This window comes from Bubalus kerabau, chromosome 15 (genome assembly GCF_029407905.1).
Source record: "Bubalus kerabau isolate K-KA32 ecotype Philippines breed swamp buffalo chromosome 15, PCC_UOA_SB_1v2, whole genome shotgun sequence".
Lineage (NCBI taxonomy): Eukaryota > Metazoa > Chordata > Mammalia > Artiodactyla > Bovidae > Bubalus > Bubalus kerabau.
In genome coordinates, this window is record NC_073638.1 from 83779602 (window position 1) to 83807072 (window position 27471).

Sequence of the window (27471 nt, forward strand, 5' to 3'; positions counted from 1 at the left end):
TCTAACTTTTATCTGTCCTGAAAAGGGTCCCATTCTCTGCAACCCCATGGACTGAAGCCCGCCAGGCTCCTCTATCCATGGAATTCTCCAGGCAAGAAGACTAGAGTGGGTTGCCATTCCCTCCTCCAGCAGATTTTCCCCACCCAGGGATTGAACCCGGTAGTCCTGCTTTGCAGGCAGATTCTTTACCATCTGAGCCACCAGGGAAGACCTGCTGCTGCTGCTGCTATGTTGCTTCAGTCATGTCTGACTCTGTGCAACCCCAGAGATGGCAGCCCACCAGGCTCCCCCGACCCTGGGATTCTCCAGGCAAGAACACTGGAGTGGGTTGCCATTTCCTTCTCCAATGCATGAAAGTGAAAAGTGAAAGTGAAGTCACTCAGTCCTGTCTGACTCTTAGCGACCCCATGGACTGCAGCCTACCAGGCTCCTCTGTCCATGGGATTTTCCAGGCGAGAGTACTGGAGTGGGGTGCCATTGCCTACCTAGTGTCTCATTATTTGCGTCTCAGAAATTCTGCAAAATAAATCCATTTAACACATGCCTTCTTTATTTCAGTAAGGTAGTCTAAAGTGAAAGTGAAAGTCGCTCAGTCGTGTCTAACTCTGTGCGACCCCATGGACTATACAGCCTATGGAATTCTCCAGGCCAGAAAACTGGAGTGGGTAGCCTTTCCCTCCACCAGGGGATCTTTCCAACCCAGGGATTGAACCCAGGGCTCCCACACTGCAGGTGGATTTTTTTACCATCTGAGCCACCAGGGAAGCCCAAGGTAGTCTAAGTAGGCCAGAAAACCCACATTTGCCCTCTACACCAACAGTGTTAATCCATCATCTCTCCAATTTCTGCATGCCTTTGCAGGGGGTCTCAGCAGAGAGGCTGGTACGTGCTGAGTCGCTCAGTCGTATCCGACTGTGTGGACCGTAGGCCGCAGGCTCGTCTGTCCCCAGGGTCCTCAAGGCAGGAACACCGGGGCGGGCGGCAGCGCCGGGGTTGAGCCGTGGCCGGGCCGGCAGGAGCGCGCTCGGCCGGCAGGGGGCGGGGGCTCTGGGCTGCGGCCGGGCCCCGGGGCGTGGCCCCGCGTCCTTGACGGACAGCGCAGGATGCTGGCGAAGATGCGGGAATACGGCCCCCGCGGCGAGAGCTTGCAGACCGTGAGTGTGCCAGGCGCTGCGGGTCCCGGAGCTCGCGGTGCGGACAGCGATCACACTGCACTTAAAAAAAAAAAAAGAAAGAAAGAAAGAAAGAAAAAAATTCCCTTTTGGGGAGAGAGCCTGCCAAGTTGAGGATGCTGACAGCGGCGGTCCCGGGCCATGTCCTGGTCGGGGGTGGGGGTGTCGCTCCTTCGCGTCTCGGGACCGTGGAGCCCCTCGCAGGCGCGGGTTTGCCCCGGCGCGGGGTTCGGGAGGGGCGGCTCCTTCCCGAGGCGGCGGCGCGAAGCCGCAGGGAGGGGGAGCTCTTGGCCCGCGCGGCGGGCGGGCAGGGGGGGCGGCGGGGGCCGCGGGGCGGGGAGGAGGGCCCGGCCAGCCGCCCCGAGCGCCGCCGCCCGCCCGATCCCGCCGGCGCCCGGTGCAAGGGCTGGAGCCCCGGCCGCGCGCCCGTGTGCATGAGGCCCCTCGACCCCGTGGGGCGCGCGATCCGAGCCGGCGGCCGGGCTCTCGGGGCCCCAGCGGACGCGCGGCGGCGGCGCGGCCCGCGGCCCGGAGCTGAGGCGGCCGGGGGCGCGGGGTGCGGGGCCGGGGCCCGCGGGCGGTCAGGCGCGCCATGCTCCTGGCCTCGGCCGTGGTGGTCTGGGAATGGCTGAACGAGCACGGGCGCTGGCGGCCCTACAGCCCCGCCGTGAGCCACCACATCGAGGCGGCGGTGCGCGCCGGCCCGCGCGCCGGCGGCAGCGTGGTGCTGGGCCAGGTGGACCGCCGGCTCGCGCCCTACATCATCGACCTGCACTCCATGAACCAGTTTCGCCAGGACACGGGTGAGCCGGCCGTCCCCGCCCCGCGCGCACCCTCCTCCGCAGGGGGGCCCCTCCGGACCTCTGGGTCCCCCATAAGCTGCCGAGGAGGGGGCGCAGTGTGTCCCCGCCCTGCGAGAGTCTTATGATACCTGCTGCAATAAACGTCCGTGCAGGTCTGGTTAGGCCGGCCGACTTTTACCCTCGCCCCTAAGAAAGCCCTTCACGGTCCTCCCCCCCCCCCCTTTAAACGCTGGGTACCCCAAGTCCACTCTAGTAGGAACCGAGGGGCCGCGGCAGCATCCCGGCCGGTGGGCAAGTCTACCTGCCCGCCTTCGCCAGCATCACGTGGGCTGAGCCTTCGTTGCCTCGGGCACCCTGGGGCCTGCCACCCGCTTCCCAGGCTGCCCACGTCGCCGCCTCGGCCCTTCTCGGGGGCATGCCGTCCCCCCGGCCGCGTCCTGGGGGTGGACACCGGGCGCGGGGGAGGGTGGAGATTCCCGGGAGGCCGGCGCTGTAGTCGAGCCTGCGAAGGGACAGGCCTCCCCGGAGAGACCGATGGACTTGGGGGGCTGTCAGCGCCGGGCACGCCCTGGCGGCCGCGGGGCGGTGAGCGCCTCTGATCGCGCGCTCCGAGGGTGGAAGCAACAGGCCCGCGCAGATGGACAGGGGACGGGGAGGGCCGCCGCTCCGGAATGCCGGCGGGAAGCCAGGCGTGTGTCCCTGCGGGCGGAGGCGGCCGGGGCTGCGCATTCCTGCAAGGAAACTGTCCCCAGCTTCCTCCCACAAAGGTCCCCGATGAGGGGCACACTGAACTCCCATCTACTGGTGAGAAGTAAGTCGCGGCTGTGGCCACTACCAACCCGGCTTCCCAGCCAGAGTAAGGATGGCGATCAGGGTGCCCGGTCCTTGGCGTGAGGGCAGGGAAGCTGGGGAGACCTGCCTCTCTGCGAGGCCCCCGGGCCGAGCTCAGCTGGTCTAGTACGCGTCTATCCCTGAACAGCCTCTTCAGGGAGGTGGTGTTTCTGGGGGGTGTTTCTGGAATTCTGGCTGGGCTTTCCCCACGAGTGTGACTGCTTAGTTCAGTTCAGCTGCTCAGTCGTGTCCCACTCTTTGCCACCCCATGGACTGCAGCCCCCCCAGGCCTCCCTAACTGAGGAGCCCCCGGAAAGGCAGGTGTTGGGGAGGAGGGGCTGGAGAGGGGACGGGAGAGTCCCAAAGGGCCGGACAACAGCTGCCCGAGCAGGGCATGTCCACCCGTCTTGGAAAGCCCCCACGTCCTGAGCGCTAATTAGGATGGTCATGGGAAAGGGGTGTTTTTCCACCCCCCGTCTTCATCTGTAGCCATGACTCCCAACAAACTCGCTGCCAAGGACTTTGCAGACACTCGCCTATTGAGGGAAGCCTTCTGGGGAAAGGATTCCAGAAGTGTTAGCATCTGGGGGGCTTCAGCCTTGGTGAGAGAGGGGGAAGGTAGATCTGAGAGAGACTGGGGGAGGAGGGGCTAAAGAGGGAAGTGGGGAGACTGGGGCAGAGGACAGTGGGGAGAGTGGGGCAGAGGGAAGTGGGGAGACTAGGGCAGAGGACAGTGAGGAGGCTGGGACAGAGGAGAGTGGGGAGACTGGGACAGAGGATTGTGTGGCCTGGGGGGATGGGGAGAAGTTAACTGTGGACTTGGGGTAGCGGTTGGAAAGGTCTATCCCTGTTGGTGGGTCCAGAGCGAGGATGACGGTCAAGACACCTACTGACAGGGAACTCCAGTCCTGCTCAGAATTCACGGACAGGTGTTTGCTGTTCAGTTGTCATTGTTGAGCCGCTAAGTTGTGTCTGACTCTTTTGCAACCCATGGACTGTAGTCCACCAGGCTCCTCTGTCCATGGGATTTTCCAGGCAAGAATACTGGAGTGGGTTGCCCTGCCCTCCTCCAGGGGATCTTCCTGACCCAGGGATCAAACTTGTGTCTCCTGGATGGGCCAGCTGGTTCCTTACCGCTGAGCCACCAGGGAGGCCTATGAGCTGTCCCATTTCAGATTAAATCTCAGCTGCACGTGGAGGGACACCTTAGCAACATAAAGGTCCCAGGCCTGGTCCCACATTTGGAAAGGAGGAAAGCTTACTCAGTGTTCGGGGATGTCTGCGGTGGGCCTGGTATGGGTCCTTTGTACAGAAGTGAAGTCTGGAGGAGACCCGGTGGAAGGACAGACCCTCCTCCCCAGGTCTGACCACTCTTTCCTGAGAACCAGCTGACTACTGCCTGGGGGTGCACAGGGACCCTGGAGGCTGGGGCGCCTCACAGGTTAGACCTGAGCTGGCCCTGGAGCCTTTTTCTAACTGCCTTGGGGTACTTGTTCCACTGTTCTCTTCCTTTTAGAGACTGTTGGTTTTACGCACTCATGCTAAGGGTCGGTTGGCCAACCCATCCTCCACGCCAGACCCAGTGCAGAAGGCCCTGGGCTGGATTCCTGGGAGTGCTGGGTCTGTCGGGGAGCTTGCCAAAGCAGAATAGCATCTTGGGGTGTCTGCAACCCCCCTCTTCTGTCTTGTCCGCCAACAGACACACAATTCCTCTCCATATAGCTCATGGATGAAGCTGTGACAGGGTAGGGACTGGAACCCACTGGCTCCCCGGCAACCTTGGCCAAGCCCTAGCGATGTCTAATTAAAGCACCCACCATCTCCAAGCCACAGTTTGAAGCTGGGAACCAGAAACATCTCCATAAACAAAGGGGAGCTGGAAGCCCCTTGCCCAGAGGCGATTCCTCTCTTTCTTTTTTCATTTTTTTTGTTGTTGCCTCTACTCTGTGGGGACGTTTCCTGACACGGGAGCTTTTTTTTTTCAGAAGCTGCCTGCCTTGCTGCCAAGTAAGTCCTCCTCTCCAGTCCCCCAGCTCCAGCCTCATCCAGTCTGTCTCCAGGGAGATGGCTGGGGGGTCGCAGACACCTCGCCTGCCTCTGTTTGCCCTGGGCCCCTCTCCTCCCAGACTCTGAGCTTATTTGCATTCAGTGTCACTTTTCCTTGAAGCGAAGGGAGAAGGAGCAAAGAGACAGGGAGGTGGAGGTGAAGGAGTCTTGCCTGCTTCCCAAAGCCTTGGCTGGGTCCTCTCTGCCCCTGACCATTCGCCTTGACTGGGCTGACCTGTTGTAGGGCAGTGGCTGGAACTTCATCCCCTGTATCTTCCAACATCACTGTCCCCTGTATGTTTCAGCAGACCCAATCATTACCATTGAGTCCCTTGACTGCTTAAGCGTCATTCTCATCTGTAGAATGAAGGGCAGCCTTAAAGTTCCTTCTGGCTCCCTGCCTCCCATCATGCAGGTCAGCAGGTGGATGAGTCTGGAGCCGGCACCACTGAAGATGCTGATGAGACGTAACAGGGTGTGAGGGAGGGTTCCTTCCAGCTCAGTTTTCCAGGTGACATCCGTCTCTTTTATGTCTTTAATACAGTGAGAAAGGTCAGATGGAGCATGAATCAAGGGTTTGGTACAAGCTGATTTTTAGGCCTGCTCCCCCGCGATATTCCCCACCGTGTGTGAGCACAGGAGTGCTGGCAAGCGTCATGACCACAGGGTACTGTGGCGTGGGGCAGGCAGCAGGCACCCCGCATATAGTACCTGGTTCCATTCTCCACGGTCCTCTTATGAAGAACCCGCTGTTCTGGTTTCATAGTAAAGGAAACAAGTTGGAAAAGATGAAGTTGCCCAAAGTTTTACAGCAAGTGCACGGCAAAGCTGAGGTTCCCGATCAAGTGCGCATGCCCTGCCTCATCTGGGGAACACTTGCAGACTACCTACTTCACGCAGGCCCCGTCCCAGGCCCGGGGAATGTTGCAACAGCAAACCATCCAAGTCTCCACCCTCATGGAATGTTCGAGTGCGGATGAGGGCCACTGGTCAGAGAAGCCTGGGACGTCCTGAGTGCAGGGCCGCAGAGACGTGGATGAAATGCCCTGGGAGGTGTTGTCTCTCATTTCCCAGGAGCCAACAACTTGGGTGGTGCTTTGGGGTCTCGCTGTCTGAGTTGCCAGGGAAACCTCTTATTTCTCTCTTTCTCTTTTTTCCTGCTTAGTCTGTGTAATCCTTTATCCCTGTCCTTCAGTCACTGTACCTTGGGACCCAGTGGATTTCCTCTGATCATCTAGTTCAGGGTCTATAGACAGGTCCAGGACTACAGACAGGTCCAGGACCCGCCCATTCCTGATGGAGCAGTCTCTGAAAATCTTCAGAGAATGCAACCCCACCATCCCTCTTGTCCCCCAGCTTTGGTGCCGAGGTCCACCCTCGCCCTCCAGGGCTGAACTGAACGCAGCATCTTTCCCTCCAAAAGCCAGCTCTCCTTGTGATAGCTCTCTGCTTGGTGAATGGCATCACCATCTTACGGCTTGCCCGTGATCGAAGCCTCAGGAGTCTTTGACGCGTTTCAGCTTTGTGTTTGCATGTCTCATCTATATGGACATGTGGGACTTGAAAGTTGAGCAGTCACGATGAACACGGCAGGGGCTCACGTGCAGGTTTCTGGGCCCGGCCCCCGGCCAGGCCGACCCTCGGTGACTTGTCTGTTCCCTAGGAGACTCAGAAGCCGGCGACCCTGGATCACTTAGAAAGCATTCAGCTACTCAGGCTCATGCCCTGCCCGGTGCCCATCTGTGGGGTCTGTGGTCTGTCACCTGCTTTTCATTTCTGCTCCCAGCACCCTCTCCCACCTCCATCCCCTCACCGCCCACCCCCGCCCCACAGTACTCAATAAACAGAGCAGCTCTGGTGTCACTGTGCTTCCCCAGGGGCTCAGCGGTAAAGAACCCCCCCTGCCCATGCAGGAGACAGAGGAGACGCAGATTCGATCCCTGGGTCTGGAAGATCCCCTGGAGGAGGGCATGGCAACCCACTCCAATATTCTTGCCTGGAGAACCTCACAGACAGAGGAGCCCGGTGGGCTATGGTCCACAGGGTGGCACAGAGTCAGACTCGACTGAAGCGAGTTGGCACGGAAGCACTGGTGCGTCACTTCTCTGTGTCGCAAACCTCAGTGGTTCCTCGAGACCTGTAAATACAAGCCCTCACGGCCCAGCGTTTCCAACGATCTGTGCCCTGGCTCTCACACGCCTTTCCAGGTTTATCCTGTTCTCTGCCCATATTTTCCTCTACGCCTGCCGACAAGCGAGTCTTTTATTCAGGCATTCCCTGGGACCCCCCTCCACCTGCAGCAGGCTGCTTCTCCTGAGCTGCCCTGCTTTGGCCTTGTCACCTCCTGAGATTCCCCCTCTCCCCTGGGCCCTAGGCTCTTTGTCATGCTCTCCGCTTCTTGAAATGTTCTCCAAGTGGTTACTACCTCATGTGTTCCCTGGATAGGTACTGAGCTCTTAGGACATGCCAGGCATGGGGGCCACAGCCATGAGCAAGCTCCTGGATGCCCACCCTGTGAGACTGGGAGTCCCATGGGTTAGAGTGACGTTCATCAAATGAGTCACACAAAGAAATGTATGACTGCCCCTCCAGATCGTGTGTAAAAAATAATAATATTAGGGGCAGGAATTTGAGCCAGTCGGACGGCCCAGAGAGGCTTCCTTGAGAAAATGAACTGAGATCTGAAGGATGGGCGCCTAAGAGGGTGCGGAAGCCGGAGGCGGAAGTGCGGGCAGAGAGTATCACGGTGTGCGGAGGCCGTGGAGGGGCGGCTCTCGGTCTAGACCTCGAGGAAGTTGTGCCCGGGACCGGAGCTCCCAGGGCGTGTGGTTTACTGTTAACACTGCCCTGCTGGCAGCCTTCTCGGGCAGCCTCTGTCTCGTAACTTCCTTGCCTGGTTTTAGACTCCAGGCGCTCAAGGAGCGCCTGAATCGGCCTTCCTCACGGCCGCTGATACACACTCAGCAACATGGGATCCGGAATCAGATGCCAGCGTCCCCAGAGGTGCGTCTTCCACGCACCGCGGCGCGTCTGTGGGGCCCGCGTTACCGCCCGCGCTGCATTAGGTGCTGGAGGGCAAGGTGCTCTGCTGTGAAAAAGGCCGGGATGCTGGTACCCAGCAGACGGAAGGCGCCGTGCTCCCCAGGCTCCTTGAGGGTGGCACCCGGACCGGAAAGGCACGTCCAGAAACAAGTGACAAATGGCACAGGAACGATAAGGAACATTTCGGCAGATGAAAACAGCAAAGGAGGGCGTCCGCAGAGGCCAGGCCTGGTGACTAGGAGGCGTGGGGGAGTCAGGGAGCACTGGCGAGGGAGCAAACAGGTGGGGAAACGAGGCTGGACCAAGCGGCTGATGCGGCCGGAAGCTCCGCAGTTGGATCCGAAGGCCGCGACTTTGTCCCCCAGAGAGCTGGCTCCTTAGGGGGAAACCGGGGGGCTAACGGGGGCCTCCTGGGTGCCGCCCCTTCTCCCTCCTCTCCCGCGCCCCCTACGTCCCCCAGCAGAGCTCCCGGGCCTGAATAAGGGGCTTGTTCTGTCTCTCCCTCCAGCCTCTGCATATTGATGTTCTGGGTCATTAAGGGGCTTGGAGACAGGGCGGGAGGGCGGGTGACGACCTGGCAAAGGCCTCAATAGTCATTGTTCCTTTTCTTCCCCCTTTGAATGGGATTCTGTCCCCAGTCTTGGTATCTCCTTCTGGCTTGGAGGAGGGGATGGGTCAGGGGCCAGCGGAGGGGAGCCTTTTCCCACTGCTCTGATGGAGCCTAAGCTGACAGATGCAGAGATTCCAGCATCCTAGGAGCTCTCCCAGTCTCCCCCTCCTGCTCTGAGCCAGGCGTCCTCAGCCTTGAGCTTAATACCCATGAAATGAGCCTGGGGTGGACCTGGGTCTGCATTCAGGGTTCTGGGAGGTAGAGGAGAAAGAGGCAACAGTTACAGGCTTAGTTTTCCCCGCCAGTCCTGAAGGCTCATCTCTGCTCTAACTGTTCCCCTGCAATAACCCGGATCTCTTCCCTGCCCTTGCCACCCCCTACCCACCCACCCTGAGATGATCCAGATTGAGACTGTCCTATCTTTGTTTTATAATTACAGGAACTCTTTTTTATTATTATTCAGGAGGCAGGCAGAGTTATCTAAGGTTGAACAACATGATCTTTACTCACACATCTGGATTCAAATTCTTGACATGTACTTCACTTTGTCTCATTGGGCAGTTATGAAACTACCCTGGTGGCTCAAATGGTAAAAATCCTCCTGCAATGCAGGAACCCAGGTTCAATCCCGGGGGTGGGAAGATCCCCTGGAGAAGCCAATGGCAACCCACTCCAGTATTCTTGCCAGGAGAATTCCATGGACAGAGGAAGCTAGTGGGCTACAAAGAGTCAACAGGGCTGAGCAAGTAGCACCTTCACTCTCACCCTGCCTTTGGCTTTCCTGGGGGGTCAGCAGGTAAAGAATCCGCCTGCCAATGCAGGAGATGTAAGAGACTCAGTTTCAGTCCTTGGGTTGGGAAGATCTCCTGGAGAAGGAAATGGCAACCCATTCCAGTATCCTTGCCTGGAAAATCCCAGGGACAAAGGAGCCTGGTGAGCTATAGTCCATGAGGTTGCAAAGAGTCAGACACAACTTTTGACTAAACAGCAACTAAACAGCCACAACCCTATCTTTAGGAAGGTTGAGCTTCTTGAATAAAAGATGTTAGATAAATAGAAAGTTATTCTTAGGATCGCTGTTACTGTTGTTGATATAAGATTTAATGCTGGGAAATATGAGAGAGTTCTCCCACCCTGATCTTTTATTTTTTTACCACACCCATAAAAGTCCAGACAGCCAGCTCCATTACCACCTGGGCGGGCTTCCTGGGTGGGGACAGAGTCTTCCTATGTTCTCTAGGGTTCCCTGACCTGTGTTCTTTTCCTCTTAGCCCTCAGGGGCTTGGGCCTTTAGAGAGTCACGGAAGAAGAGAGATTATTTAAGAGCACCTACTATGTGTCAAAGGTGATATGCCTTAGTGCAAAGGACAGGGCGCTTGAGAAATCCCGGACTTGGCACAAATACATACATGTTGAATGAAAGAGCAACATTTAATTATGGCAAAAACTTTGCAAAGGAGCTATTATCTTATTTCTCCTGGGGGAAAAAAATAAGCAAACAAATGTGGCTGCAAACTAGAGTCAAGTCTCCGGACTCCAAATCAGGCAGTGCTCTTTGGGGTTCCCTGCAGCGTCACCCACATCCTTCCCTTGCAGCTCATCAGCTTCCCACCCTGCCTCCCACCCCAGCCCGCACCCCTGAACCCTCCCCGTTCACGGCAGACCTTAAAACGGCAGGAAGGAGCCTCCTTCAAAGCCAAGGCAGCCAAGGGCCGGCCACGTAGACTCGCTTACCGCGAGCCTCTTAAGGTAGCACCCGTGGGTTCCTGCCCTGGGTGCCGCTGACCGCCTCCTCCGTCCCTCTCCGGCAGGGACCCTCCGGCCCGTCCGGCGCAACTACTACGACCCCGCCTCGGCGCCCGGAAAGGGCGTGGTGTGGGAGTGGGAGAACGACCACGGCTCCTGGACGCCCTACGACATGGACGTGGGCATCACCATCCAACACGCCTTCGAGAAGCAGAGGCCCTGGATCGACCTGAGCCCCATCGGCTTCGGCTACGTCATTGACTTCGGCACCATGGGCCAGATCAACCGGCAGACGCAGCGCCAGCGCCGCGTGCGCCGCCGCCTGGACCTGGTCTACCCGCTGGTAACGGGCGCCGCGGGCCGCGCCGCGTCCTGGCCGGCCGCCCCCTGGGCCGCCGCCGCCGCGGGGCCGCGCGCGCCACCCTGCTCCTGCCCGCAGTGCGTCCTGGTGAGGAGCGTCAAGGCCGCGGCGCCGCCGGCCCCCGCCGCCCGCAGGAGCGCCGCCCCACCCGTGGCCCTCAAGGGGCCACCCCCGGGCCCCGGGGCCACGCCGCTGGACAGCACGGGCGCAGGCCGGGGCCCCGGGAAGCCGGCCCCGTCGTCGCAGGCGATCCGGAGACAAGTCTCCAGCGCGGCGGCAGGGGCGGCCCCCGCGGGCTGTCCTGCCAGCCCACCGGGGGCCAACGGCAAGGCCGGCCGGGTGGCCCTGGCGACCTTGAATCGGACCAGCCTGCAGCGACTGGCCCTCGCCCAGTCCCGGGTGCTGATCGCCTCTGGGTAAGTGCTTCTGCGGCGACACCCCTGAGCGCGTCCGGAGCCCCGGGCCTCAGACCTGAGGATCGCCTGAGTCAGAGAGCACCCAGGGGCTGCTCTGGCTTAAGCTCCTCCATGGCTTCTCCAGACCCCCTGGCTGCAGGGGAAAGGCCCGCAGTGGTGTGATGCGGAGGGGAGCCTTTTGGTCTTTGGCGTCCCGGCAGGTCTGAATTCTGAAGGAGACGTTGCCTCTTACTAAGAGCAGGAAACGGCAACCCAGTCGTGTTCTTGCCTAGAGGATCCCGTGGGCGGTGGAGCCTGTTGGGCTGCTGTCTATGGGGTCACACAGAGTCGGACACGATGGAAGCGACTGAACATGCGTGCTTTGGAGAAGGAAACGGCAACCCACTCCAGCGTTCTTGCCTGGAGAATCCCAGGGACAGGGGAGCTGGATGGGCTGCCGTCTATGGGGTCGCACAGAGTCGGACACGACTGAGGCGACTTAGCAGCAGCAGCAGCAGCAGCCCTGTGATAGAAGCCAGTTCCCTAACATCATAGATTCCTGACTTGCTCATCTGTAAATCCCGGCCATGGTGTTAGGGTTGCGGTGAGGACTATGCCTGCCAAGGAAGAGCAGACATCGTTCGTGGGCTCCCCCCACCTTCTAGTTTGCAGGCCTTATTGCTTTACTTAATCCTTGCAAGTCTACAAAGCACATATTTTTGGTCCCATTTTACCTTGGAAGACCCGAGAGGCTCACTTGCTCCAGGGTACATATCTGGTTATCCGCAGAGACGGGGACTCAAACTTTAGGGAGTCCTTCCAACTCTGCCACACTGCTTCCCTGGCAGTCGCACACGGCACGCGCAGGTGTCCCGTGAGAGTTACTCCCTTGCCTCCAGGGACTCCAGACTGGAATAACAGCCCATGTTTAGTAAATGCTTACCATGGGGTTTCCCTGGTGGCTCAGATGGTGAAGAATCCGTCTGCCATGCAGGAGCCTCAGGTTTGATCCCTGAGTTGGGAAGACCCCCTGGAGGAGGGCATGGCAACCCACTCCAGTATTTTTGCCTGGAGAATTCCACAGACAGAAGAGCCTGCTGGGCTACAGTCCATGGGGTCGTGAGCAGTTGGACACGACTGAGCGGCTTCACTTTCACACACTTCCACTTATATGTGCCAGACACTTTCCGTGCACAAGGTCAGTCATTCCTTGTGACAACTTGGGGGAGTTGTCCGTTCTGTTATTCCCATGTTCTATCAAGCTTCTTAGTCTTCCTGGTCATAAAATCAGAGAGACCCAGGTCCACGTGGTACCCACCGCCTTTGGCTGCTGGCCATGGATTTCATGTGAGATTGGGCATCTTGTACCTGCCAGCCTTCCCTTTCTCTGGAGGAGCCTGACTTGGCGGTCACCCCTAGCCGCAGATATTCAGGAAGGCTTAGAGTTAGGGTGGACACCAGCTTGCGAAGATCGAGCTGCCAGGAAGAGTGTCTCTGCACCGGAGGGCTCGGCCCTGGGCGGAGAGAAGACGAGAGGATGCTGAGGACTGGGAGGTGGCCCAGCTTACCTCTGCCTCTGCCGCTGGGTGAGCCCTAGACTGTCTGCACATCCACGTTCCTGCCTGTGTGGACTGGGGGTAGCAGGCTTGCCCTGCCCCCCACCCCGAGTCAGTGTGTAACCCTCAGCGAGGAGAGGGCGCTCCTTAACATCTGCCCAGACGCACTTGCGAGCAGGGACCCATTCCAAGTATCAGACTCAGGGAGAGAGCTGCACACTCCACGTGTTACAGAGGCGGGGCTGGGGCCCAAGACTTTGTCTCCTCATCTGATCGGTGCTCTCCTGGCTAAAGCCCAGCTTCTCATTGTATTCAAAGGCAAGTTATAAATGGTCAGATGCCGGTCAGGTGTCGAGGCTTTTCCTATGACTTCCTCTGGGCCTGCAGGAAAGTCTGGCAGAGGGATGGGTCCTGGCGCGATGCCGCTGGTCCTGTCTCCACGCTGGCGTAAGGCAGCCTCCTGGGGCCTCTCGCAGGAGTTCCTGGTGCGTGCCACTGTGGGAGAGGGACGCTCATGTGGAGGTAAGAGCTCACCCTCTAGAAGCTTCACCACCTGCGCTGGGACCCAGGTTTCTGGCTGCGTAACTCGGGGCAAGCTGTGCACCATCCGTCTTCAGTTTATTCATCTGTAAAATGGGGTAGGAACGGTTCCTTGCTCATAGGATTTGCCATGGGGATTATAGGAGGTTTTCAGTGAGATTTACCATAATGCTGGGCACGTGATGAGAATTTGGTCAGAGGCTGCTATTATTATTACTATGAACTGTCTGAGCTAGGCCCTCTGTGGTTGCTGAAGTCAGATCTAAGCTGACTCCACCACTTCATTTCTGGTGCCCTAGGCAAAAGCCAGGCAATGGCACCCCACTCCAGTACTCTTGCCTGGAAAATCCCATGGATGGAGGAGCCTGGTAGGCTGCAGTCCATGGGGTCGCTAAGAGTCGGGCATGACTGAGCGACTTCACTTTCACTTTTCACTTTCATGCTTTGGAGAAGGCAATGGCAACCCACTCCAGTGTTCTTGCCTGGAGAATCCCAGGGACGGGGGAGCCTGGTGGGCTGCCGTCTCTGGGGTCACACAGAGTCGGACACGACTGAAGCGACTTAGCAGCAGCAGCAGCAGGCAAAAGCCAAGTGACCTCCTTGCCATAACTGAGGGTAAGGAAGCCCAGATCACTGTAAATCTCAGCTTTTATCTCTCTGCTTTAGTGTCAGCAGGGCAGATGGAATCTGAGGGACCCAGGAGGGCGGAGTTCTGGGCAGTTCAATTTGAAAAGGGCTATAGAAAGGAGCTTGTTTTTCTGTGCTGTCTCCCCCACAGGGGAGGCCCCCTCCACAGCGCTCTCCGTCTCCCAGCTCTCTCCTCTCAGCCTCTCCCCACCTCCCTCACCCCCGCGGCCACTTAATGAGCCCGTTGATTCCCTTTGTCTGACTCTGCCTTCGCCCTGCTGTCATCCAGCGGCCCCGGCCCCTCCCCTCTCTGCCCGTGACCTCTCCCAGCAACTTCCCCCCGGAAAAGAGGAAGACCCGGTAGGGTGGGAGAGGTGCCCTGGAGAGAAGGGTCTGGGAGGAACAAAAGACCCTGTGAATTATTCAGAGACACAAGCCGGGCAGTTTCTAAAGAGGGGGGGAGCTGTGCCCCCGAGGGCGGGAGTCGCCCCTCTTTTCTGGACGCAGGCGGCTCCATCTCCAGCGAGACCTCGGTGGCTGGAGAGACAAGAACACGGTTCTGCTGACCACCCCTGGTCTGGCTCAGAACCCCCCCGAACAAACACTGCTCTCCCGTGGCGAACAAACACTGCTCTCCCGTGGCGTCTGCAGAGGGGCTCTCCCCTCATCAATGCCTCCTTCCCCGCCACCCTGCCACTCCTCTCTCCATTTTGTATTCTCTGAGACTGAAATTTAAACGCGTACCCGGAGCAAGCAGGCCGGAGGGTCCGCCAACGGGCCGACATGGGGTCGGGTCCCGCAGCCTTGGCTGAGCCGTGCTCCCTGGAGGACATGGATGAATGCTCGCCACCCTTTGTCTGGCCTGCTGATTTCTAGACAAAGGGCTCAGGCCCCTATAACCCAGGGACCCCAACGGGGTGTGACTGGTGTGGACCCTGAAGGCTGCTCTCCCGGGTTTTCACCTCCACCAGGAACAGTGCTGGAGGGTGATCCGGTGTTTCCAGCTCCACAGTCTGCCCAGCACTCAGCTTGATGCTTACCCTTGACCCCTTCAAGAATCTGAGAAAACTGGGACATTAGGCGAGGAGGGGAAAAGGGCTTCCCTGGTGGCTAGGCTGGTAAAGAGTCTGCCTGCCCTGCAGGTGACGTGGGTTCGAGCCCTGGGTCGGGAAGATCCTCTGGAGGAGGAAATGGCAACCTACTCCAGAATTCTTGCCTGGAGAATGCGGGGCCTGGCAGGCTGCAGCCCCTGGGGTCACAGAGTCCAACGCGACTGAGTGACGAAACCACCACCAAGCAGGAAAAGGCTTTCTCTGGAGCCCGCTTCCTCTTACCCTTGGGAAACAAGAATGTAAACGATCACCCAGATTCGCATAGGGCTGGGCTGTTTACAGAAGATGCGACCCAGATCCTCATTCCTCCCGGGGACTGAGATTTGGGGCGCCCTGTGTACTGCCACGGTAACACAGACGTGGCCGAGGATGGCAGAGAGACTGCGCGGTTCTCAGAAAGGCCCCGCGGGGTCAGCCTAGAAGCCAGGCCTCCCGACCCCCTGGCAGGCCCTTCCCCTGGACCCTTCTGCATTTCATAAGCACGTCCCCCCTCCCCAGCCCTGCTCCAGGCGTCCAGCACCGCGGACAAGCCCTTCCACCTCTCCTGCCATCAGGCAGTGGTGGGGATGCCCACCCGTCTGCCAGCATTCAGGGGCACACCCTCCCTGTCTCTCCAGACCCTCCCCCCAGCCCCCAGTTCTCAGGCCACCCTGGGCGTGCCCTCTGGGGAGGTTGGACTATTTCCTCCTTCACCAGACCAGGTAAACCTGCTGGTCCAGTTTGTGGGAACAAAGGTGGCTTTTGTCCTGCAGATCGCTGCTCCTTATCAGCCTGAGTGGGGGCCTCAAAGGTGGTAAGGGGGGTAGGCAGGTGCAGGGCTGGGCCGTGCCTGCCCCCCACAGTGGGCATCCAGGGAGCAGGCCCTCCCCCACCTCCTGGAGAGGCTGGAGGGGAACCAGACCCGGTGCAGAACCCAGCAGGGAGACTGCCCCCAAGGTTGGGTCGTCAGATTCTGGGGTGGAGAATCATCAGGAAGTCTCTCCCCGCAGCCTCTCAGTTCAGTTCAGTTCAGGTGCTCAGTCGTGTCCGACCCCGTGAATCGCAGCACGCCAGGCCTCCCTGTCCATCAGCAACTCCCGGAGTTCACCCAAACCCATGTCCATTGAGTTGGTGATGCCATCCAACCATCTCATCCTCTGTCGTCCCCTTCTCCTCCTGCCCCCAATCCCTCCCAGCATCAGGGTCTTTTCCAATGAGTCAACTCTTTGCATCAGGTGGCCAGAGTATTGGAGTTTCAGCTTCAGCATCAGTCCTTCCAATGAACACCCAGGACTGATCTCCTTTAGGATGGATTGGTTGGATCTCCTTGCAGTCTAAGGGACTCTCAAGAGTCTTCTCCAACACCACAGTTCAAAAGCATCAATTCCTTGGCACTCAGCTTCCTTTATAGTCCAACTCCCACATCCATACATGACCACTGGAAAACAATAGCCTTGACTAGACAGACCTTTGTTGGCAAAGTAATGTCTCTGCTTTTTAATATGCAGCCTCCTACCTAAGACTTTCACAGTCTTACAGATAAGGAAATGGAGGCTCAATAAAGTTGATGGACATTGTTACTGGTGGGCTTCCCAGGTGGTGCTAGTGGTAAAGAACCTGCCTGCCAATGCAGGAGACGTAAGAGTCACAGGTTTGATCCCTGGGTAGGGAGGATCCCCTGGAGGAGGGCATGGCAACCCACTCTGGGATTCTTGCGTGGAGAATCCCATGGACAGAGGCGCCTGGAGGGCTGCAGTCCATGGGGTTGCAGAGAGCCTGACACGCCTGAAGTGACTTAGCACGCATGTGTGATCCTGGTGGGGTTGGGTCTTAAACCTGGTTTTTCTGACTCCCACCTGCTGTACCACACCTGGCCCTGTGGGCAGGTTAGAGTCTGGAATCCAGTCTGTTCCTCTTTTTCTTGCTGACTTTCTTCTTCACTTTTTTTTTTCTTCTTTAGTGTTTATTTGGCTGCACTGGTAGCTGCAGCCCTCAGCATCTTCTCGCTGCAGCGTGTGGAATATTCATTTGTAGCACGTGGGGTCTAGTTCCCAGACCAGGGATCGAACCCAGGCCCCCTTCACTGGGAGCTGGGGATCTTAGCCACTGGACCACCAGGAAAGTCCCCTTGATGACTTTCTTTCATGTTGAATTCAGCTTCCCCCCCACCCCCGCCCCAGTCAGGATTTGATTTATCTTGAAGCTGGTTTCTGAGGACAAGTGGCCTTCGGTGGCCTGTGGAGACACAAACACTCCCGCATCTGTTATTCTCACATCCTCTCACAAGCCTGGTGCGTGGTCACCATCCCCTGGAGGAGACAGAGGCCCCAGAGGACTCCGCGTGGCGGAGGGCGCTCCCATCCTCCCGGCGCGTGGGGTTCAGATGCACCAGCACCCAGCCCAGCCTGCAGGTGCCGTTCTGGCCTCGCCTCTCAGGGTGGACTTATTCCTTAGACTTGCAGCTTCACACTTCCTGTCTGCAGCACAGGGGTGTGATAAGAACCGTACAGACCCAGGAGCATGCGTAGTGAGTGGCTGAGACCGTGGGCTCCAGAGCCAGATGAGCTGGCTTCAAACCCTTGGCTGTGTGGCCTCCCTGAAGCTAGCTTACCATCTCTGTGCCCCAGTGCCCCTGCCTATGAAAACGGAGTTCATGACAATCACACCCCTCGCATAGGTGGTTGGAAGGTTTGGATGGATGTGTCTATTCTGAGCATTCAGAATGGTGTCTGGGATCAAGCAGGCTGGACTCGTTAGGGATTTCAGCATGCAGATGAAAGGGTGTGTGGGCCACTGCTGTGTCCCCAGCATCTGGGAGAGTGTCCAGCACCAAGGGGGTCTCTATCGGGATGGGCATCGAAGCACATGAATGAAAAGTAAGCCAGCAAAATACTCTTTCCCGTCCCCTCTGCTTTCCCAGCACCCCCTCTGGCCACCCCCCAGAGCAGAACTGCTGGCTTCTCTGGTGGCCCGGGCCATCAGGATCTCCAGCCCACGTCCCCCACCCCAAGCCCAGCTGCAGAGGCCTAGGTAGCAGGGGATGGCGCAAGACCGAGCCCCATGTGCCCCATATGTTTGTCCTCAGCCCCATGGGAGGCCCCAACTTTCCCGGGCAGCGGGGCTGTCTCCAGGCTTGTCTCCAGCCTGGCTCGAGTTGCTGGGGAGAAGGACAAGGGAGGAGACTCTGCCTGCTGTCTGTGTTTCTCTGGGTAAAGAGGTGGCAGCTGTTAAGAGCAATGGTTTCTGCCTGTTGGGCTGGGGGTGGGTGTCCTCTGCCCACCTCTCAGCGGAAGCTCCTCCAAGTGCAGATGCTTGCACCCTGCAGCTGGCACTTCTGATTCAGGCAAGGGGCTCTCCCTTCCAGAAGCTTCTGAGGTGACTATACCCTGTGGGTTTGAACTCGCTTCTTCTTCTTTTTTTTTTTTTTTTCATTTCATTGCTTCCACTGATACTCATGAAATGCCATATTCATGAAGTGTCAAGCTCTGAATGAAACAGACAGCAGTATTTGTCCTGATAGAGCGTAGATTTCGAGAGGGGAGATAAGAAGTAACAATTTATTTTAAAAGACCATAAGTGGGACTTCCCTGGTGGCCCAGTGGTTAGGACTTCACTGCCAGGATCCCAGGTTCAGTCCCTGGTCAGGGAACTAAGATCCTGCAGGTCGACCAGTGTGGGCAAAAAGCAAAAAGGACCAAGGAAGAGGACTTGGCGTCTCAGGGTTGGGTGAAGGGGTGGGTAGCCGTGTTAAATGAGATGGCCTCAGGGACATTGCTGAGTAGGGCACGTAGGAGCCCGTACTGAAGGATCTGTAGCAGGGAGCCAAGCAGGGGTCAGGTGGAAAAACACTTCAGGCAGAGGGAACCGCAGGCGCAAAGGCCCTGAGGCTGGGGTGTGCCCGGCCTGCAGGAGGGACGGCGACATCACGGGAGGAGATGAGTGACTCAGGGCAGACCAGGGAGACCAGGGAGCTGGTGGGGGGTGCTCAGGCGAGCTGTTCAGTGGCTCTACAGGGTGGACAGGCCTCGCTGGGAACCTGAGGGAGCCCTGGTCCGTTCGGAGCTGTGAGGTTCTGAGCGGAGCTGTAACGTGTTCTGCTGGGTTTGAAGGGCTCAGCTCTGGCTGTGGGCTGACTGCGGCTTTAGTAGGAGCAAGTGGTTCCTGTAACAGGGGAACCCCTGATGCTCTGGGGCTCCCAGCACTGCGGCCCTTTTTCCCGCTTGTCGAAAGCGTGATGTGTCTGCTCTGTGCTTCTGCAGGGTCCCCACTGTCCCCGTGAAGAACCTGAGTGGGTCCAGCCCCGTCAACCCTGCGCTGGCAGGTAAGGAAACCCCGGCCGAAGGGAGAAAAGGGAGAGACTAGGAGGGCCTTTGGGATGGACGCGTAAGCACTAAGCACAGTGAAAGTCGCTCAGCTGTGTCCTTTGCGACCCCGTGGCCTGTACGGTCCGTGCTGGTCTATGATAAATGGACAAGTAGCAAGGACCTACTGCAGAGCACAGCGGACTCAGCTCAGTGTCGTGTCAGCCCGGGAGGGCAGTTTATAGCGGGATGGACGCGTGGAAATGTAGTTCCCCTGAGGCTGCCACCACATTGTTCATCCGCTGTACCCCAACACGAAACGAAAAGTTTAAAAAGACGTTAAAAACAAGAAGAGCAAAAGCAACAGGTGTCATGGACGTTTGTAAAAAGAGAGAGAATCCTGGTGGTGACTGAGACAGACGAGGGCCTGAGGGGGTGGACGGGAAGGGCAGGAACAGTTTGGGCGAAGTGATTGCAAAACGCAAAGCTCACTGTTGAGAAGGGGGGATGGACGTGTTTCTTGGAGGATCCGTGTGGAGAAGGGGCGAGCGGGTTACTGGGAAGGGAGTGTGGAGCGGGTTACTGGGAGGGGAGTGTGGAGCGGGTTACTGGGAAGGGAGTGTGGAGCAAGCTGGGAGCTGACCCTCCGCCCTCCTCCCTGGTGTCCTTGTCTTCCAGGAATCACTGGGATCCTCATGAGCGCAGCAGGGCTGCCTGTGTGTCTCACCCGGCCACCAAAGCTGGTCCTTCACCCACCCCCCGTCAGCAAGAGCGAAATAAAATCCATCCCCGGGGTTTCCAACACAAGCCGCAAGACCACCAAGAAGCAAGCCAAGAAAGGTATCAGCCTCCTTGTCAAAAGGAGTCCTGGGGCGGGGGTGGTCACAGATTGGCTCCCAGCCCAGCTCTGTCTCCACCACTGAGGGTCACAACCGTGCCTTCTGTGCCTTGGTTTCTGCATCTGCTAAATGGGCTAACTAATTCCCACTCTGAGGATTACACCAAAGTGGATAGGTTTGGATCTGATGGAGACCCTTTGAGAAACAGAGAAATTCAGGGCAACAATACAGACACATGAAGATACAGCGTGTGACACAGAGAATATACACTAGAGAGATGGAGCACCTTGGCATGGGAACCCGAACAGCCTGGATTCAGATCCCAACTTTGTGCCCTGCAAGTCACGAGACCCCAGGCTGTCTCAATTTTCTCCCCTTTACAATTCATACAGCCGGTACCCAGCAGGTGTGTCCTGGAAGGCAGTGGAAGTCACTTCTCGTGTCCCTCGGGATACTCCAGAAGCTCTGGCTGCTTGACCCTCCTTTAAGAGCTCATCCCCCTCCTCACAGTCCTGCAGCTAAGAGGTCAATACCTGTGCCTACCTGGGCCCCAAGGACCCAGCCTGACCTCTACGGCTGCTCTCTCTAGTTCTGGGGGTATGTGTGTGTTTGTGTGTGTGTGTGTGTGTGTAGTGGCTAAGTCATGTCCAACTCTTTGTGGCCCCCCTGAACTGGAGCCCGCCAGGCTCCTCTGTCCAGGGCATTTCCCAGGCAGGAATCCTGGAGTGGGTTGCCATTTCCTCCTCCAGGGGATCTTCCCCACCCAGGGATTGAGCCTGCATCTCCTGCTTTGGCGGGCAAATTCTTAACCACTGACACCACCTGGAAACCCCTGGTCTCTAGTGTCAATTTCTAAATGATTCGACCGTCAGCCCTAAGCCCTCCCCTTGCAAACTGGTGAGGTTTCAGTGGGATCGTAAGCATGTTATAACTTATCTCAGCAAGCAAGAGGCTCTCAGTCGACAGACGCTTAATTCTTGTTAGAGGAGCAGGGCAGCGGGAAGGGAGGGCCTGCGCCACAGCTTTTGGACGTTGGAGGATCCACTTCGTGAAACGCTTGTCCTACTTTTCCAGTCTATCGACGTTTCTCTGCTTAAATGAACTCGCTCGTCTTCCTGGCGGTCTCATAGGAAATGATGGGATTTTGTGCTTTCCCATTCTTCCTGTTATTATTAATAGCACTTATCCAACTCTTAGCGGGCTAAGTGCCGCAGGGCTGTGGGTCCATTTAATTGTACGTCGTTTAATTGTCCAAGCGCCCCTCTGGGCAGGTGCTGTTGTTCTTGCCCGCTGTCTAGGTGAGAAACAGAAACTCAGAGAAGGTCAAGGAGTCACCAAGGAGGCTCCAGCCCTTTATTCCTCCCTGCCCCTTGACAAGGCTGTCTCATGCCAACCTCTGCTTTTAGTCCAGGGTGCCTCCTAGGGGCCTGGCTCCCCCTCCACCCAAATCCCAGAGTCACTGCCCCTGCCAGGACGCATCATCCTCTCCCTACTGCTGGGCAGCAACTGCACCGTCGACAGGAGAAAGGCCGGCAGAAAGCTGCAGTCGTCAAGTCCCAGTTTCCCGTAAAAATGATGGCACTTTGAAGCAACATTACAGATCAAGACGGTCCTTAGCACATTGTGAAAGGAATGCCATAAACCGGCCCACCGGCTTAAGACGTGAAGCTGTTTACAGAGAGTTTTCGTTACTGTTAGCTCGGTGCAGCCTTTGGGCAGGTCCAGGCTCTTTGACGCTGGGGAAGGGAAGCCCGCTGGCCCGTGCCAGTGAAAAAGTGAGCTTGTTGCGATTAGGCAGGCTGGTGTCAGGGAGGTGATGGCAGGAGGTGAGGTGAACGTAAACACCCCCCTCCTCAGACCACCTGGCTCCCACGTCCACCCTGTGTCCCCTTTCCATCCTTAAATCCAACTGCGCAATGGTTCCTTGTCTTTTCTGAAAGCTCTGAGCCTGGCTAACAACGCCCCCCTCTCTGGCATGTCCAGCTTGTCTTGGTGGCCCCCTGATCATCCTGTTCCCACAGGGAAAACCCCAGAAGAAGTGCTGAAGAAGTATCTGCAGAAAGTCCGGCATCCGCCAGACGAGGTGAGTCCAGGGCTGGCGGGGGGTGGGGGTTCACCCTCCCCAGCCCCCAGTCATCTCCCCGGCCAGTTTTCTGCAGGAGGCAGCTGGCACTGCTTTCTGGGTCCCAACTGATGCAGAGCTGGTCGGAGTGGATGTTCTGGGCCACAGCTGTGGCTTAACTTCTCACACCTGCCTGTTCAGCAAACTGCTGACTGATGCTCAACTGTCTCACCGTGAATTTAAGCAAAGTGGTGTGATAAGCTATGGGAACTGACTTAAAAATGGGCTTGATGGTGATCAGAGATTCTCAACCAGAGGCGATTTTACAGAACTGGAGGGAAGAGGAGACGCTGGTGGCATCCAGCAGGCCAAGGCCAAAGATGCTGCTAAACCCACCGCCTTGCTCAGGAAGGCCCGGGACAGCACCCGCAGCGAAGAACTGTTTTTGTTCAGTCGCTGAGTCACGCCTGACTCTTTTCAGCCACGTGGACTGGAGCCTGCCAGGCTCCCCTGTCCTCCACTGTCTCCCGGAGTTTGCTCAGAGTCATGTCCACTGAGTTGGCGATGCCATCTATCTGACGTCTCTTCTGTGCCACCTCCTCCTTTGTTCTAGACCAGAGGCTCTGGACAGAGAAGGCAATGGCACCCCACTCCAGTACTCTTGCATGGAAAATTCCATGGACAGAGGAGCCTGGTAGACTGCAGTCCATGGGGTCGCTAGAGTCGGACATGACTGAGCAACTTCACTTTCACTTTTCACTTTCATGCATTGGAGAAAGAAATGGCAACCCACTCCAGTGTTCTTGCCTGGAGAATCCCAGGGATGGGGGAGCCTGGTGGGCTGCCATCTGTGGGGTCACACAGAGTCGGACACGACTGAAGCTGCTTAGCAGCAGCAGCAGCAGAGGCTCTGGAACACAGGGCTTCAGTGGTTGCCGTGTGTGGGCTTAGTTGCCCTGCAGCGTATGGAATCTTTCCGGACCAGGGATCAAACCCGTGTCCCCTTCATTAGCAGGTGGATTGTTAACCACCGGACCACCAGGGAAGTCCTCAGCAAAGAATTATCCAGCCCCAAATGTTGAAACATGCTGCAGCCTCTCCAGGGCACCTCAAATACAGTTCCTTTACAAACGTCCATCTTAAATAAGTAAATGGTCAGTGGGTCAAATCAGCAAGTGTTGGTTTCCTGCACAGACCTCTGAGGGATCCCACGGAGGGATAGTCACAGCCCCCAAGGAGGGGCTATCATTCTGTTTGGCAGCCTAAATTAACATATATCACCATCAGGTATTTGTTCAAGAGTTACTCTGCTGTGCCAAAAAATACAGAATTCTGTCTAGATTCCCAGAGGCGCGTGTTCCCCGGTTTGTGGGCTTTCTGGAGGAGCAGCAGCAACAGCCCGCTTGGCCGCTGAGATCATGCTGGAAGACTGTGGAGGTGCTGTGGCCTCCCAGGCCAAGTGGGAACTGACGGTCTTTCTCCTCTGCCCCTTTCCGCCCCCAGGACTGCACCATCTGCATGGAGCGCCTCACGGCCCCATCCGGCTACAAGGGCCCCCAGCCCACGGTCAAGCCGGACCTGGTGGGCAAGCTGTCCCGGTGTGGCCACGTCTACCACGTCTATTGCTTGGTGGCCATGTACAACAATGGCAACAAGGTGGGTGCCAGCTCAGGGGGTGCCACCACCTCCCAGGCAGCACCCAAGCCTGGAGGCCTTATTAGAGTGGCACCCAGGTGCTTTGGGTGGGTCTTAGAGGCACCCCCAGGCTTCCCTGGTGGCTCAACAGTGAAGAATCCACCTGCAATGCAGGAGACTCGGGTTTAATCCCTGGGTGGGGAAGATCCCCGGAGGAGGGCATGGCAACCACTCCAGTATTCTTGCCTGGAGAGTCCCATGGACAGGGGAGTCTGCCGGGCTAAGGGCCTTAGGGTCACAAAGAGTCAGACACGACTGAAGCGACTGAGCGTGCGAGCAGGGGCAGCCCAGAAGAGCAGGAGTGATGATCTTTGTTGTTCTCAGCCTCATCAGTTTTCCCCAAAATTACTATGTTGGCAAAATCTGTCTGCACCTTCCTTTTGGGCTATGCTGCCTACCTTCCCGGAGCTTCCCTGGTGGCTCAGTGGGAAGGAACCCACCTGCCAATGCAGGAGACTCAAGTTCCATCCCAGGGTCAGGAAGATCCCGTGGAGAAGGATAATGGCAGCCCACTCTAGTATTCTTGCTGGGATAATCCCATGGACAGAGGAGCCTGGTGGGCTACAGTCCATGGGGTCACAAAAGAGTTGGACAGGACTGAATGGCTAAACAACAACCACCAACCCAACTCCTCCCAGTGTCTACACTGCGTGGTGGTCTGAGAGGTGTAGACGTCTGTCCCTGAGGGTTTGGAAGGGAGTTTTCTACAGTGACAGGCCCATGGTGAGTGTCCATTGTGCTGGCACAGGACTCGCCCGTCACCCTTCCTTCTCCCAGGCCTCATGCTTCTCAGTCACATTCATGTTCTTTGGGCGCCTTTCATTGTCCTTTCAAAAGCACTAAAGGTTTTGTCAAAGGATGGCTGGAAGGCCCTTAAGGTCGACTGTTGGAGAGGAGGGCTGTGTGATCCTGTCTTACCCACCAATGATAGTGGAGTGGCAGTCCCCCGTTAGAGCTGGTTTCCAAGAACCTGGATGTGTCCTCAGATGATAAGTCTCTCCGTACAGCGCCTAAAATGAAAGTGAAGTCACTCAGTCGTGTCCAACTCTTTGTGACCCCATGGACTGTAGCCTACCAGGTTCCTCCTTCCATGGGATTTTCCAGGCAAGAATACTAGAGTGGGTTGCCATTTCCTTCTCCAGGAGATCTCCCCAACCCAGGGATTGAACCTGGGTCTCCTGCATTGTTAGCAGACACATTACCATCTGAGCCACCAGCGCCTAAAGCCCTTGGCTTTTCTCATGTTCTGTCCCAGACCTGGGTCACCTTGACTCCGTCTATGGGATTCCGAATTCTCATTTCTCCAGGCCCAGCTGGGATTACATCAGAGTCTGGGATTTTTGTGATATCCTCCCACCACTTATTCATCCAAAAGTATGTCTGGCCTTCAGGGGCTGCCCTGTCCTTATCCTGCTTGAGGAAAAGAGTAAAGGTGGCCTACCCAAGTGCAAACCCTAGCTGAGGAGCCAAATGACTGTGGGCAGCAAGATTTTCAATCTCTCTGAGATTTCATTTCCCATCTGGTAAATGGAAATAGAACAATCCCTGCTTCCTAACATGCTGAAAGTGAGAAGAAAAAGGGAAAGGGGCTCCCCTGGTAGCTTAGACGGTAAAGAATCTGCCTGCAATGCAGGTAGACCTGGGTTCGATCCCTGGGTTGGGAAGATTACCTGGAGAAGGGAAAGGCTACCCACACCAGTATCCTTGCCTGGAGAACCCTCTATGGACAGAGGAGCCTGGCAGGCTGCTGTCTATAGGGTCACAAGGAGTCCAACGTAACTGAGCGACTAACACTTTCAACCCTTTTTATTCAAATTGACACCTCTGTACTATGACTATTTTTTTTTTTTTCTTCATCCTAATGTAGTCCTATGGTTGAAATTCCCAAAGTGCCAATGTTGGGATCTTTCTGTGTCTCAGAGAGCTCAGTTATTCATGGACGCTGTGTGTCTGGATTCCCTGCTCAGTTTCCTGACACTGCAATAAAAACTTTCACTAGGACTCAGCCTTTGAAGAGGTTATTTCGGATTTAAAGGGGTTTCTTAGCACCTTCGTTCTCCTTTTGATAACTGTGTATAAGAATAATCTCGTACCTTTGCATTTATTTCCATGGTGCTTCAAAAAGGGTACGGACACGATCTTTTATCCTCTTTCGCACTTACACTTTGAAGTATGCCTTTTTTATTTTCTTTAAAAGGGGTGAGAAGGGCCCAGAGAGAAATGAGGTGATTCATCCAAGGTCATGAAGCAAGTTAAGACCAGAGCAGAGAGTGGAACCCTGACCTTGGCTTCCCACCCTTTGATCACACGAACACAAGCTGAATGCAAGCTGTTTCTTTAAATGAGTGGAGTTGGGGTTGAAGTGTCCTTAAATAGCCCCGCAGTGAGTTCCAGTCTTCCCCGAGGAGACCCGGATGTCCTGGAGAGCTCTGGTCCCAGCTGCGTGACGGCACTTTGTACGCACGTCACTCTCTGCCCACTCACAGGCTCCTCCTCACCCCATCTGTTTACAAGCCTGGGAATAGGGTTTACTGTCCAGGTTCTACCCCAAGATAGCACTTTATGAGGTCCTGCTGTGAAACCAGGACTCCTCACCTCACTGAATCCAGAGTCCCCCGCCACTGCCCCAACAGAACTCTGAAAGTCGAAGTGTTAGTTGCTCAGTCACCTGGGAAGCCCCCCAGAGCCCTGATGAGCAGGGTAAATCCTGGTCCCCTTCTTAAGGATGCTGCTACTGCTGCTAAGTTGCTTCAGTCGTGTCCGACTCTGTGCAACCCCATAGACGGCAGCCCACCAGGCTCCTCCATCCCTGGGATTCTCCAGGCAAGAATACTGGGGTGGGTTGCCATTTCCTTCTCCAATGCATGCTAAGTCACTTGAGTCATGTCTAACTCTGTGCGACCCCATGAACAGCAGCCCACTAGGCTCCCCTGTCCACGAGATTCTCCAGGCAAGAACACTGGAGTGGGTTGCCATTTCCTTCTCCCTCTTAAGGATGAGGTCTTTCATATATGTCCCCAAGCATGGAGCCGGTGCTGGTATGGAGTGTTCCTCCTGTGGCTTTGGAGAAAACTTCAGCGTTCAGTAGCCCTGATAGCAGGCAGGGGAGCAGCTAAGATCTAGTACTGGTGTGGATGCATTTTGCCCCTGACCCCAACTTCTTGGGGCTTCCCTGGTGACTCAGACAGTGAAGAATCTGCCTGCAATGCAGGAAACCTGGGTTCCATCCCTGGATTGGGAAGATCCTGGAGAAGGGCACGGCAACCCACTTGTCTTCTTGCCTAGAGAATCACATGGACAGAGGAGCCTGTCAGGCTACTGTCCCTGGTGTCACAAAGAGTTGGACATGACAGAGTGACTAACACACCAGCTCTTTATCTCTGGTACCTTTTGAGGTTGGGTGGGGTGGTCCTGACCAAACCTGTTTCCCACACTGAAGTTCGGGCCTTGTCTCTTCAGGATGGGAGTTTGCAGTGTCCAACCTGTAAGACCATTTACGGGGTGAAGACAGGCACCCAGCCTCCAGGGAAGATGGAGTACCATGTCATTCCCCACTCCCTGCCTGGCCACCCGGACTGCAGAACCATCCGGATCATCTACAGCATCCCCCCCGGCATCCAGGTCAGCCCACCCTTGGCCATTGGCTTTTATGACTTCATATTTAAATGTTTGCAGGTCTGTGTTTGTCTTTAGTCCACTTAGGCTGCTGTAACCAAGGAAAAACACAGAATGTGTTCATGTCTAACCCAACTTT

General features: G+C 56.8%; 1 protein-coding gene across 1 annotated transcript in view; it reads left to right on the forward strand.

Annotated features, from left to right (window-relative positions):
• Positions 1-1606: 1606 nt before the first annotated feature.
• The window catches only part of DTX4 (deltex E3 ubiquitin ligase 4), a 43291-nt gene continuing 17426 nt past the window's right edge, over positions 1607-27471 (forward strand). The window contains exons 1-7 of the mRNA XM_055547229.1: positions 1607-1975; positions 10316-11027; positions 19080-19141; positions 19800-19961; positions 21982-22043; positions 23526-23678; positions 27177-27338. Coding sequence (XP_055403204.1) covers positions 1765-1975; positions 10316-11027; positions 19080-19141; positions 19800-19961; positions 21982-22043; positions 23526-23678; positions 27177-27338 — 1524 coding nt within the window. The 5' untranslated portion in view covers positions 1607-1764. The remainder of the gene's footprint in view (positions 1976-10315; positions 11028-19079; positions 19142-19799; positions 19962-21981; positions 22044-23525; positions 23679-27176; positions 27339-27471) is intronic.